This window comes from Lissotriton vulgaris, chromosome 1_1 (genome assembly GCF_964263255.1).
Source record: "Lissotriton vulgaris chromosome 1_1, aLisVul1.2, whole genome shotgun sequence".
Classification (NCBI taxonomy): domain Eukaryota; kingdom Metazoa; phylum Chordata; class Amphibia; order Caudata; family Salamandridae; genus Lissotriton; species Lissotriton vulgaris.
In genome coordinates, this window is record NC_141685.1 from 408,571,933 (window position 1) to 408,586,584 (window position 14,652).

General features: G+C 48.7%; 1 protein-coding gene across 3 annotated transcripts in view; it reads right to left on the minus strand.

Moving 5' to 3' along the window:
- USP24 (ubiquitin specific peptidase 24) overlaps positions 1-14,652 on the minus strand; it is a 1,909,144-nt gene that overhangs the window by 176,524 nt on the left and 1,717,968 nt on the right. For all 3 annotated transcript variants that reach the window (XM_086952711.1, XM_086952716.1, XM_086952707.1), the window contains exon 60: positions 11,875-11,988. In XM_086952711.1, coding sequence (XP_086808837.1) covers positions 11,875-11,988 — 114 coding nt within the window. The remainder of the gene's footprint in view (positions 1-11,874; positions 11,989-14,652) is intronic.

Below are 14,652 nucleotides of genomic sequence, written 5' to 3' on the forward strand. Positions count from 1 at the left end.
GGAAGTGGAGAGTAGAACAATTCTTGCTGCAAGTGTGCCAAAATGTATGCCAGTGAAGCAGCCTTGACCCACGTTGAATAGCTTCTCAGGGCAGAGCGTAGAAAATCTTAAAGCAGAGTATTATCCATCGTGACAGTGTTCAGTTTTGCACCTTCCTACCCTTCTTAGTACCCGAGAAGTGGACAAATAACTGATCATTTTCCAGACAACCTTTCATCCAGTTATTGTAAACGGTTAATGTCCTCTTTTCAATTAGGGCGATGGAACAAAGTGACTGACTGGACAACAAGGAAGGGCAGTATGACGTTAAGGAGGAAAGCTCCCCAGATCCTTGACACCGTTTCCGGAGAGCAGGTAGTGTAGGGTGGATGTAACTAACAGCAGCAGCCCACTCACATGTCATGCCGATGTGATGATGATAAAAAAAAACTGTTTCAGTGTCAAGAATCTTAAGGAACAAATGTGCATAGGTTCAAAGGAAGTGCACGGAAGGAATGTCAAGGTCCCACTGAGGCATAAATTGTTTTGGGAAGCGTATGTCAAACCTTTAATGAAATGCATAAAAACTGGTGACTTAAACAAGGACGGTTGGACAGCTAAATACAGACACCACGAAAGGGTCAATAAGTAATCTTTCACTGTGAAGAGTAAAAGGCCTTCATTGGCCAAGGAGAGGACAAACTAAAGCAGAAAGATTAGATTTGTAAAGCTTGCACTGAATCCCTGAGGCGCCAGCCGGGGAAGCTCTCCTCAATTTTTTTAAGTTGCCATTTTTAAAACGGTTTTATTATTGTAAAATTGCACTCTCACTTTACCTATTGCCGCGATTTAAGCCGCACTGGTCCCTACGTGCCCTGCGCTTCACTCTCACTGCCGCAGCCGAGTTTGGGCTTCTGTCAGGTGAGGGGTCGCCATCTTGGACGAGGAGTGGGTCGGCAGACTAGTGCTCGCCCCTCCCGCCATTCCCCAGTACAAATGGCCACACCAACCAGGAAGCACAGCGGACGAGCGCGCCTAAGGCAAGCCCGTCTGCGCCCGTCCGCGCCTGACCGAGCCCTGGGCCCAGGATCTCTGCAACATCAACACCACTCCCAATCAGGTACTCCCACGAAACCCTCCTTCAGCTTAGGAATATCACTCCTGCTCCTTGCCTCCATACGATCTCCCCAGAAGAACGACAAACTAGTTGCCTTCAATGTCCATACAGACTGACTCCACGCATCCCTCCCAAAAAGCACTGGATTAAGATGGCCCTACTTAACTGTAGGTCCCTCCCTAAACACAGCACAGAGATCAATCTGCTACTGTTGGAGTAGGAACTTGAAGTACCTTTCCTCACTGAAACCTGGCTCAACACAACATCGGACGCAGACATAGTTCAAACACTGCCACCTGGGTACCTAATTAAACACCATGATAGACTATCCGGGATATGGGGTGGCGTCGCGATTATTTTCAAAAACAATCTGTCCTGCCATTTTAAGGACAGTCCGATTCAGGACTGTGAAAACGTTCGCTTCTCTATCCAACTATCCCCCTTAAAATCACTTTCGGGCATCCTCGTCTATCGTTCGACAGGGCAGCAAGGTCAATTCTGCAATTCCCTAGTGGAAACTATCCCTTCCCTCGCCTGCCTATCCCCCAACTTTACCGTCTTAGGAGACCTAAATATCCACTTGGATGATCTGTCAAACAAAACAACGGATGATCTCAAGGAAGACTTAGCCTCCCTCAACCTTCATTTAAAAATTAATCAGCCTACCCATTCTAAGGGCCACTTGTTGGACCCCATCTTTACGAACATCCTCGATTTAGTAGTGGGTGAGCCCCTCCCTATGCCCTGGTCAGACCACCACCTAATTTTTAGAAAAAGCTCACTGGAACACCGGGTTATGTGTATATTTCTAGAAATCTATCACATATTGTTAATACATAGATTGAAATACCAGAATAGTGGATTTATAAAACTTCTTTTTAATTATTTTTTTCTCACAAATGTTATTTAACTTTTTATCACTTTTTTTAAATTCACCATATATACAACTTTTTACAATAATTTATACAAGTTACTAAACATATATAAATTTCTAATCACCAAAAATTCTATTCCCTGTACTAGAGCTTGAATCAACAATTGATTATTAATGTCAAATACAAAACTAGATCCAAATCCAACGCGTTTCGGCGAGTTGCCTTCATCAGGAGTTCTGTATTTTCAATTGTTTGAATGATACTATAATGGTAGAAAATACTCAGTTAATTTTTCTTAAAAACAAGACAATCTATATAACACAACATGCGACAGAACTTATATCTTTGTTTCACTAGTTCTCTTAACTATACAATTAATTCATGAGCGCCCTCTCCAGACCACCACCTAATCCCTTTCAAGCTTCAAATCTCCACCGAAGCCCCGGACAGACCCCCCCCCCCCAGGCGCCATCCCGCCCATGGCCAAAATTAGATACGGTAGCCTGGTCACATGAACTGGCAACCACTGTTCCTGACATCGACTCAGATCCATCCCTGGCAGAGCTCCAACTCCGAACCTCGATCGAACAATCCCTAGACTCAGTCCTCCCCGATAAACCATTCCCTAGCAAGAAGGGAACTTTTAAATCACCCTGGTTCACACCAGAGCTGCGCGAACTAAGAAAGAAATGCAAAAACCTTGAACGCCTTTGGAGAAAGAAGAGTAAGGGTGAATATAAGTCAGCTATGAAAGACTATAAAACCTGCATAAAAAACACCCAAGCGGCCTTTTTCGAAGGAAAAATACTAGCCGCAGCAAACTCCTCTAAAGAAACATACCGCATTGTCCGCCTGCTAACAAAAGCCCCGAAACCACAGCCCACATTTGATCCGTCAGGCGTCAGATGTAATCAGCTAGCCGAGTTCTTCTCTTCCAAAATTAACAATATTCTAAAAACACTCCCCACCCATAGCACACTTCCAGACTCACTGCCCCCTCCTACTCGCCCTGATGTCCCTCACCTTAATGCCTTCTCCCCGGTCATCACAGAGTTGTTTCTGGCCACTCTACATTCTGTGAAGAGTGGAGCCCCAACAGATCCAGCCCCCATGAACAAGTTAAAACTGGTGGCCTCCACGGTGTTTTCCCCCCTTACCAAACTAATTAATGCGTCTCTCACCCAAGGCATTGTCCCCACCAACTGGAAAAAAGCAACAGTTCGCATGCTACTTAAAAAACCTCACCTCGACCCTGCTGATCCGTCTAACTTCACTCCTCCCGGGCATTAGCAAGGTGGCTGAAAAGATCGTAAATCACCAACTCTCCACCTTCCTTGAATCCAACAACCTCCTCCGTCATTCCCAGACAGGGTTCAGACCAGGACAGGGCACGGACACCGCACTCCTGGCCATGATCGAAGAAGCAAGAACCATCCTAGATGCAGGAGGATCAGTGGCAGTGATCCTCCTGGATCTAAGCGCCGCTTGCGACACGGTGGACCACGCCATCCTTATCCACCGTCTTAACATGGAAGGAATTTCTGGTACTGCCCTGACCTGGCTCAAGTCCTTTTTAGCATACAGAACCTTCGAGATGGCCGACGGTTCTGTCAACTCCAGAGTTTTCTCTCTTCAGTGTGGGGTCCCCCAAGGCTCTTCCTTGAGCCCCACACTTTTTAACGTATACATGTCCCCCCTAGAAGATATTGTGACACCTTTTGGCATAAAGATAGTCATGTACGCTGACGACACCCACCTGGTCGTCTCCATAAACCAGTCGACCAAATGTCTGGATAACCTGGCCACTTGCCTCCAGGACATTTCAAAATGGATGTGTGACTCTCGCCTCAAACTTAACGGAGAGAAGTCGGAGATCCTTCTACTTGGCGACCGACGCAAACTTCCCCCCCTCTCTTTCATGGCCACCCTGTATGGGGACTCCCCCCACCCCCAAAAGGGAAATTAAGAGCCTTGGCATCTGGATTGGCCAAGATCTCAACTTTAAAGTCCAAACAAGAAAAACCGCTGGTACATGCTTTGGCCTTATACGGACAGCACGAAAAATCCTCCCCCTAATTCCCTTCCAGTCCAGAAAACTGCTAATGCAGGGTCTAATTATCTCAAGACTGGACTACGGAAACACCCTGTACCTAGGTGCCCCAATATCCGTCATCAACAGACTACAATGTGCCCAGAATGCCGCCGCAAGGCTCCTCACCGGGACAAAACCCAGATGCTCTGCCAAACCTGCCCTCAAATCATTACACTGGTTCCCAATTCAAGAAAGGATTACCTTCAAAACCCTCTGTATCTCATACAAAATACTTCATGGCAGAGGACTCCCCATTCTGAGACCTCTCATTAAACCCCATAAATCCAATAGACAGCTGAGATCAGACACCCTCTCCTTGGCCAGTGTCCCCAGAATAAGAAAAGCACGTTCAGGGGGGGACGCCTCTTTCCATATAATGCCCCTAAGCTATGGAATGCCCTTCCACTCCCCATCCGAAGGGAAACCAATCTTCTGGTCTTCCGCAGGCTACTGAAAACCAGGCTCTTCCCATAAACTACCCCTCCTCTGGATTAAGCAGGCCGAGTATCAGCGCTGGGACGCCCTTGGGTAGCTACGCGCTTTACACATCTGAATCAAATCAAATCAAATGATGTCTAGGGCACCAGCACCATACGAGGCATCAGTCAAGGAAACTCTGCTCTGTCCGCAAGCATAACCATCTCCATGCACAAAGGTGTAAGTAGTGAATCTTTGGATGCAGGAACCTACAATGCTGCTGGAACAGGATGTCCCCCCAAAGCCGGATATAAAGGCACATTATCGGGTTCAGAAGCTATGGGTTCCATACTCTCTTACCCCAATCTGGGGCAACATATATGACTTGGATCCAGTTTTCTTTTTGCTGTGATGTAATTCATTAAACAAGATTTGAAAAAGAAAGAACATTTGCACAGCATTGGCCTGTCGGTCCATGGGCTTGTCTTCCACTTCTTCGCGTATATCTTCAAAGCTATCAAAAACATTGGCTTCAGTTACAAACTGAAGAACTTTAGTTTGTAACAGTTCTGCTTTGCTGATATTTAACAATCATATAATAAATGTTAAGACAACATCTGGCATTCTTGTTGATTCCATGAGTTGCGGTGCTCTAGGGCAGCACAAAATTTGTCATTAAGTTCAAAATCGAAATCTTTCAGAATGTTTCTTAAATGTGGTTCCTGCTGATTTTACTACATCCTGTGATCTTATTTTAGCAGCACGAGCTTCAGTAGTCAATTCAGCTGAGAACACCATAAGTGGCTCATTCTTTTTGTTAGACTGACAAAAACTAATTATATTATAAATTCCCACCAGAAAAAGTGAATTTCATTATTATAGATCAATACAGTTTCATCAATATTGACCACTATGTATCTGATCTCACTGAGTGTGAAGCACAAGTTACTTACCTTAGGTAACGATAGCTGTAAGAAACAGTAGTTAGTATTAGATTCCTTACCTTAGAATATCATCAGGCGTCAGTCTGGATCCGGAAATTTTTGCGTAGCAGTACCCCTGCACGTCGGTAGGCGTCGTCTGCGGCTCCGCGTCCGTCGTTGGGTGACGTCGCCGGAGTACTTAGACGCTGCCCTTGCGCGCGGACGTCAGTTCTTATACACAGCTTTTCCGCGCCAGAAACGCAGAGCCATGATAAAAACCAACATTGGTGCCATGAAACTAGGGTGAAAGGGGATGACCTTAACCATAGATATCGGTTTGCAGAATGGGGAGGATGGGTGGGGCGGTAAGGGATCTAATACTAACTACTGTTTCTTACAGATATATCGTTACCAAAGGTAAGTAACTTGTGCATCTGAAAGAAACAGGTTAGTATTAGATTCCTTACCTTAGAATAGATACCCCAGCAAAACCAAACCTGGTGGTGGGTCTGCGAACCAAAAATCACACCAGAAAGTCCTGGAGGACGGAACGGCCAAAGAAGCCATCCCTCCAGACTTGGCTGTCCAGACAGTAGTGTCTTGCGAACATGTGCAGCGAGGCCCACATAGCTGCTTGACAGATGTACTGCAAGGGGACTTCCCGGCCCAGGGCAGTAGTAGCCGCCGTGGCCAGAGTGGAATGGGCCCTCAGCCCAACAGGAGGCTCCTTCTTAGCCAAAGAGTAGCATGCCTTGATGCACAACACGACCCACCGAGAGATGGTCCGTTTGTGCACTGCCCGTCCCTTCTTAGAGCCCACGTAACCAACAAAGAGTTGGTCATCCACCCGGAACTGGCGTGTGCGATCCAGATAGAATGAGAGCACACGTTTTGGGTCCAGACGGTGGAGCCGCTCTTCCTCTTTAGAGGGATGCGGAAAGAAGGTGGGAAAGGTGATGGACTGCTTGATGTGGAAGGCTGTGACTACCTTGGATAGGAAAAAGATTCTTGTTCGCAACACAACCTTGTCCGGATGGACAGAAAGGAAAGGAGGTTTGGAGGAAAGAGCCTGGAGATCACTCACTCTCCTGACAGAGTTGATGGCAACCAGGAAAGCAGTCTTAAGCGTAAGAAGATGGAGAGGACATTTATGAAGTGGCTCGAAGGGAGCGCACATCAGAAAAGTAAGTACAAGGTTCAAGTCCCACTGAGGCATCATGAAAGGAACAGGGGGAAACATATGAGTGATGCCCTTTAAGAACCTATTAACAACCGGGGACTTGAACAAAGAAGGCTGATCAGGTAGCCTTAAGAAGGCGGAAAGGGCAGTAAGGTAGCCCTTGATAGTGCCCAGAGCAGAGCCCTGCTGGGCAAGAGAAAGAAGGAAGAGGACAACCTCATAAAGAGGGGCAGAAAGGGGATCCACAGCCTTTGCTGTGCACCATGCCACAAATTTGTTCCACTTGCAGGCGTATACCGACTTTGTGGAGGGACACCTGGCTGCCAGAATCACATCACAAACTTCAGGAGGCAAGTCAAATGGCCTCAACTGTCGCCGCTCAATCTCCAAGCATGGAGGTGGAGACTGGACAGGTTCGGGTGGAGTACCGTCCCCTGCTGCTGCGACAGAAGGTCCTCCCGAAGAGGCAGACGAATCGGGGGATCGACAGACATGCCGAGTAGCTCGGTATACCAGTATCTTCGTGCCCAGTCTGGAGCCACAAGGATAACTTGGGCCCGGCCCCGTCTGATCTTCTTCAGCACTGTGGGCAGAAGTTGTAAAGGCGTACAACAGTTGCAGCTCCACTCGCGACGAAAAGCGTCGCCGAGCGAGTGCCGCCTTGGAAATTCCAACGCGCAGAACTGATGACATTGCGCGTTCTCTTCTGTGGCGAATAGATCTAGCCAAGGCTCTCCCCACTGCTGAAAGAGGCCTTGCGCCCTGTCCGAATTCAGACGCCATTTGTGATCCATCATGCACCGACAGCTAAGTTCGTCCCCCCTGGCGTTCAGGGAACCTGCCAGGTGTTGAACCACCAGGGTCACGCCCTGATGTTCCAGCCACTGCCTGAGGCGCAGAGCCTCCTGGCATTGGGTCCAAGCCCTGCCCTGTTTTTTGCAGTACCACATGGCGGTGGTGCTGTCTGTGAACACCTGCACTACACTCCCCCGGACAGAGGGAAGGAAAGCTTTCAGTGCAAGTCGGATCGCCCGCAGCTCCAGAAGGTTGATGTGGAGCTGGGACTCCGCCAGAGACCAGAGGCCTCTGATCTCCGCCTCTCCCATGCGGCCTCCCCAGCACTGGAGAGACGCATCCGTCACAACTATATGCTCCGGTTGGGGTAGGGAGAGGGATCTTCCGCTGACCCAATCGCGGTCCGTGAGCCACCACTGCAACTGTCTTGCAGTGCCCTCCGAGATCAAGACATGGTCGGACAAGTTGCCCTGATGCTGGGCCCACTGAAACTTCAGGTCCCACTGCAGAGCCCGCATCCGCCACCTGGCGTGATGCACCAGAAGGATGCAGGAGGCCATCAGCCACAGAAGACGCAGCGTCAACCTGACCGAGACTCGGGATAACGGCTGAAAGATCGGAATCAGAGCCTGAATATCCAGAACCCCCTGCTCAGGAGAAAAACCCGAAACTGTGCCGAGTCTAGAACCGCTCCGATGAAGAGGAGCTTCTGAGAGGGACACAGGTGTGACTTCAGCACATTGATGGAGAACCCCAGCCGGTGCAGGAGGTCGGCTGTAGTCTGGAGGTGGCTGACTACTGTCTGGGACGAGCCCGCCTTCAACAACCAGTCGATGAGATAGGGGACGACTGACACCCCTAATCTGCGCAGATGAGCTGCGACCACCGCCATCACTTTCGTGAACACCCGAGGGGCGCTGGTAAGGCTGAAGGGGAGCACGGTAAATTGAAAGTGCTTGTGGCCTACTATGAACCGCAGGTAACGCCGGTGGGCCGGCAGGACGGGGATGTGAAAATAGGCGTCCTGCAAGTCCAACGCTACCATCCAGTCTCCCGGGTCTAGGTCAGCTAAGACCTGAGCCAAAGTCAGCATCTTGAACTTCTCCTTCCGGAGGAAGCTGTTGACGGTTCCACATGTCCAAGATAGGACGTAGAGCCCCCTTTGCCCTTCTTGGGAACCAGAAAGTAGTGGGAGTAACAACCACACCCTACTTCTGGCCCAGGAACGCGCTCAATGGCCCCCTTGGCCAAGAGGGCCGTAACTTCCTCTCGCAGAAGATTCAAGTGATCCCCCGACACGCGGTGGTACTGCGGTGGCATGGCTGGAGGGATTGCCTCGAAGGGGAGGGAGTAGCTCCTCCAGACGATTTGCAGCACCCACCTGTCCGAAGTGATGGTGCGCAAGTGGAGGAGGTGATGGCGAACCCTGCCCCCCACTGGCGTGAAATGGGCATGAAAGCTCGGACTAGGAAGGTTTTGAGGCAGTTGCTGCGGATGTGGACTGTCCTTGCCTTTGTCCCCAGGCCCGCCACAGCGGTTACCACGTCGCGGCTGCGTTGAGGCTATTTCTGCGGCCTGTGGCAGGCAGGACGTGAGGGGGTGCCCCTTCCTTGGCCACGAAAGACAGAAGTTTGCTGGCGCTGGCCCGACAAGCCCAAGGACTTGGCCCTGAAGCCCTTGAAATGCTCAAGCGCACTGTCTGCCTAGTCCCCAAAGAGGCAACGGCCATCGAAGTGCATGTCCCTGAGCGTGGCCTGGACATCGCCCGAGAAATTGGCGGACCTCAGCCAGGTGTGGCGGCGAACCACTACCGTTGTGGAAATCGCTCTTCCTAGCGAGTCCGTGGTATCCTGATAGAGTAACGTGCCGCATCCCGTCCCTCCGCAAGGGCTTGGGAGAGCTGGGCCAAGGCCTCCTCCGGGCATTTGGCAGCACCTCCACAACCATGTCCCACAAGGGGTGGGTAGAACGGCCCAAAAGGCAAGCGGTGCTGGGAGACGCGAACCCAAACTCAGTGAGGAAAACAGTTTCTTGCCGAACTGATCAATCTTTTGGATTCCCGAATCAGGGGAGCGGTCTGGGACGTAGATGCCTGGATTACCAGGCTCTCGGGGGTGGGGTGTACGGACAGAAAGCTAGGGTCGCCCGGAGCCGGGTGGTGGCGTAGGGCCACGTTCCGATCCACAGGGGGCACTGTGGAGGGCTTGGACCATGTGCCCATTAGAACGTCTGTAAGGGCTTCATTGAACGGCAGCAGAGGCTCTGAGGAGCTTACTGGCGGCTGAAGCACCTCAGTGAGAAGGTTAGCCTTCACGGCCGCAGCAGGGAGCTCAAGGGCTAAGGCCTTGGCTGCCCTGCGCAACACCACACCATAGGCAACACACTCCTCCGTAGACACGGAGGGAAGAGAGATGAATCCAGTGTCGGGCGAAGTGTGCAAACCACTGGCTTCCCCTAGCTCATCTGCCCAGTCCTGGTAGTTGTAAGGTCAACTGGCGTCGACCAGGATCCGGGCACGGATTCCATGGGGGCCAGCTGCTTTGGGACCGAAGTCGACGACGGCGCCGGGGCCAAAGCACCCGACGGTGCCTGCACCAGAGCCACCGGCCCGCCAAAGCCCCCAGTCGGGTCTGTGGGGCCCGAAGGCGTGCTGGCAGGCCTCAACGGAGGGAAGTGAGTCCTCATGGCAGTGAGGAAGTCACAAATCTCCTCTGGCGTCGCTCGCAGGCTAGGCACCGCAGGGTATGGGCCTGGAGGCGGCAGTGGCAGCTCCGACGAAGCCGCGTGGGCAGTGTCGCCCGAACCCTCTGCCGCGTCGCGCGAGCAGCGAGGGGAGTCTGAAGAGCGATGTCGCCTCTTCGATTTCTTCTTTGAGTGCTTCGCCTTACCGGAGGACTTGGAGCTTGACAAGTGATGACGATGACTTGTCGAGCGACGACTGCGGCTCCGCGACTGGTCCCTTAACTTCCTCCTCGACCGGGACCTCGATCATCGCGGAGCCGACTGCCGAGTTTTGAGAAGCTTGCGGGACCGCCCCCGGCTAGCTTTCGAAGTCAATACTCGGCAGTCGGAGCATGACTTGCTGTCGTGGTTGGCCCGAGGCAGTAGAGACACTGATGGTGGGGGTCGGTCACCGACATCAGGCGGCGACAGGCACCGCACGGCTTGAAGCCAGGCATCCCTACGGCACCAGGAGTCTAAGTCGACTCGACAAAGAGATCCAAACAGATCAAAAAGTTAGTAAAAAAAATGACTAAGAGTACTGCTGTACTCGGATCTGCGCTAGCTGGCGCAGAAAAAAGTAGAACTGACGTCAGCGCGCGAGGGCGGCATCTAAGTACTCCGACGACGTCATTCCGGCGATCACGACGCCAACGACGGACGCGGAGCCGGAGACGACGCCTACCGACACGCAAGGGTACTGCTGACAAAAACTTTCCGGATCCAGCCTGTCGCCAGGGGATATTCTAAGGTAAGGAATCTAACACTAACCTGTTTCTTTCAGATAATGGAGTTCTTGGAGTTAAAATAAATATAAAAATACTAGTTAATTTTCTAAATTGATCTCAAGTTTCTTCATGAGTATGTGCCTCATTTATTGACACTGTGTGTGTGTTCAACAAATGCATTAACACTACCCACTGATGAGCCTAAACTGCTCGTCCACACTAACACAAAAAAGAGCATTTGGGATTATTAATTTAAATCCTGTAAAACAATAGGGTCAGCTGGACATTCTACATGGTATACCTCATTTTGATATGCTACAAGAAGGCATTGGTAACAACTGAAATCAGTAGAAAAGCTCCATATCGTGACAATGTGTGAGGAACTGAAGTGACAGCACAGGGTTGGCACTTATATATAGTTCCATGTTGTCATAACTAGAGCTGGTATTGAGGCAGATGTTGCCACCTACCATGGGGCACAAGCTAATGCAAGTATTTCTGGACCCAGTTTGGCACCTGGGGAGATTCAGAAGCTGAGAAATTTGCAGTTAGGAGCATACATCAAAAGGATATTTTTGTAAAATGCATACAAAGATTTTGACAAACATAAATATTAGCACAGTCTAGGGAGTTGTCATTCCTGGTCAGTGGCGCAAGGATTCCATGTATGTTTTTCCTGGCACCGCCATCATGTGGAACATGTTTTCGTAGTTAAAATAGTCGCTAGGATATCCGTAAAAAGTCCGCAAAGAAAATCAATAGCCAACAAAGGAAGCATTTCCTTTGGCATAGTGAGCCCTCTTTCAAATTCCATTTAAAAACACATTGTGTGGACACGACAACAGGAGTAAGGTCCAATGCATGTTCCTATGCAAAAAAAATATAGATATACACTGAAAATGTTAATGCTTTTTAAGATAAACACGAGCTACACCAGTGCAGAAACAGGGACCCCCCTATTTCGGGAACTACAACTGTGGACCTGTTCAGAAAAGCCTGCGTCAGACTATGATGCTTTATTAAATGCTCAAGCTTGCTTCAACTTACCTTGATGAAATGAAGTACAGTGATGGAGAATCGCTCATTACAAAAACAGCAGTACACTACCATTTCCATGAGAACAGACAGGGACCCAGGAAGCTCTCGCAATGCAAACATCACCTAAAGGAAAAAAACATAACCGAAAAGTAACCAATTTCATTTTTTGGAAAGCATTGTAAAATAAATATTGGGCCCTACACAGTGAACTAACTGTGAATGCAAATATTTCCAATGTAATTTTAGGGAAGAGCAAAATGGGCAAATGCTCGATGCCCTGCCTTTTAAAGTACTGTCATGGTGACTAACAGCCTCAAATTATATTTTGAGAAATAGCCCCACTGATCACATTCCAAGGAGATACTTATCTTTGAAAATGTGTTTATCGTGGCTTTTTTGACATGGAAGTTGCTAATTTTATAAAGGCAGTAAATCTAGGTGGGAGGCGGGCAGGTTTGGGGAAATAAACCCCATTTCTGCGATTAGATATATGAGCCAGTTGCAATTATTTCTAAAGTTACCAGGAATCATTAGCCTCTCAAATCCACCCACAATCTGAAAACGGCACATTCTGTGGATTCCTGTCATGGTATTTTTTTCCCTTTTTAAAAAAAAGCTAGTTCTATTTCTATGTTGTCACTAGTTTACAAAAGTGACAGAAAAACTATCATACAAAAAAATGAAAGAAAAACAGGAACAGTGTACTCAGATGTGGTCTATCACAACCAGGTCCAACTTCTTTAATAAAAACCTACTCATAGAAAAATACTGGAAACCCTCATTGCCTGGAAGAGAGAGGTAAAAGTATCACTGACAATGCCTCCCCCAAACTGCCAACTAAGTACATAGTGGTATTAAGAATTGTACGTGAACTCACTGTATTTCCTATAAGCTATTTGATTCACAACTGACAAGTAAACTGATTCCTTTCTAAAGGCTGGGAAAATGTTATCCATGTATCATTTAAATGAGCATCAGATTCAACCCGAGGTTATGAAAGTCACAATATTCTCAGGACAGAGGTCGGCTTCTTACAAAGGCCCTCGCCTGTCAACTAATTAATGAATGAATGAGGAGTAATTATATAGTGATCGGCTACTCCAGGAGTGTCCCTGCGCTCGGCCTCAGAGGCGGGTCCAATAGGTTTCCTGAAACCCTAAAGATTAAAGAGGTATGTTTTCAGTGCTTGTTTAGGTCTCGCTTATGCAGCGCGCATGCGCTGCATAGGAGGAGACCTATAGCCATTAGTTCCCTTTTTCCCCAAAAAACGTGAACGCGTTCCATTGCCTTCAATGGCAACTTGTGGCGATTGCCTTGCGGGAGCGAGCCGCAGCGCTACATGGTATCAAATTATTGCCACTGGCTCCTGCAAGGGAATCGGCAGGCCTCCTCCCCCTACTACAGCGCGCGCGCGCTTTTGCTTGTTCTCTTTGCCCTTCAGGCACCCGGTACTCCAGGCATCTCCAACAGACTTCTCCCTCCGTCTATCCAGCCTTCTCAAGCAGAACATTCTGCCTTCATCCAACAATCATCTGCCTCCTGTACACGGCTCCAATCTAGCCAGCGGGGAGGTCAGCACAAGAGGTAAAAGAGATGCTTGTAGCGGCCGCAATCCAGCATCTGCCTTCCGCTCGCAGCTCCCAACCAGTCAGCCGGAGGTCAGCTCATGCAGCGAAACCCTCCTCGGCACTCCAGAATACAAGGGAGAGGCCCCGGCACACACCCAGTCCCAGCAGTGAGCCTCAGTCGGCCTCATGCAGTCTCAGGAGCTTCCAGATCGTGAGTCAGCAGGATCCATTGTGGGAGGGAGGGGCAGTGGTCCAGCATAGGCCTATATCAGTTGTGATCCATATATCAGTGGTGACTTTGATGCTTTTCAGTTTTTAGTCTGTCATCAGTGATGAGCAAGCCAAGACATTATATGTGCAAGCTATAAACTCAATTATCAACATTGTTCATAAGCAATCTGTACCCTAATGCGGATTTGCCTGATAATCAAGTTCACATATATTTTCTCTTTTGTGGCACAATTCCAGAGTGGGCGCCAACACAGCCAACAACCCCAGAGTGCCACTGTACTCCCTGTACCCCACTGGTACGATCTGAACAAGGCAAAGGGAACAAAGTTCACTCAGCTGGCACTGCAGTGGGTGTGAATCTGCGCACCCTGAAGGTCTATCTTGTGCTCAGAAAACATATTTATTCTGCTATATCTAGCAATAAAAGACAATGCATATAAATTCACTTGTAATACAGGAACAGAAACAAAGGTTATTAAAAATTAATTTCAAAATCAGACAAAGCTTTTAAAAACAAAAACAATAAAGACGAGCAGATCTAAAAATGTAATAGAAACAATAAAAAACAACTGGCAGCATCAACGAAACGACAACATTCAAACAGACACTCCATATCTCTTTCTTATACTCAGTGCACACCTTATAAAACTGAGCACAGCTAGACATGGCCGAAGGCAATCTAACTGCTGTAAGTAACTTAAATCTCGTTTCTAATGTTTGATATTTGTTTCTCGAAATAAAGGGGCTTAAAAGCGCTTTCGATAAGAAGTGTACATGAAACAAAAAACAAGAAATGAGCAGTGGTTTGCAGAGGCACATTATCACAGGAACACCTGGGAAGTGATGGAAATCAGGTTCTTCGTGACGGACATAGCAATAAAAAATGAATGGTATTAAAAAGGAAACTAGTTAAAAGAAATCTTTGCTGAATAGTCATGATGACAGTTAAATACAGCGTAAGGACAGAGGTCAGATTTCATTGCAGACA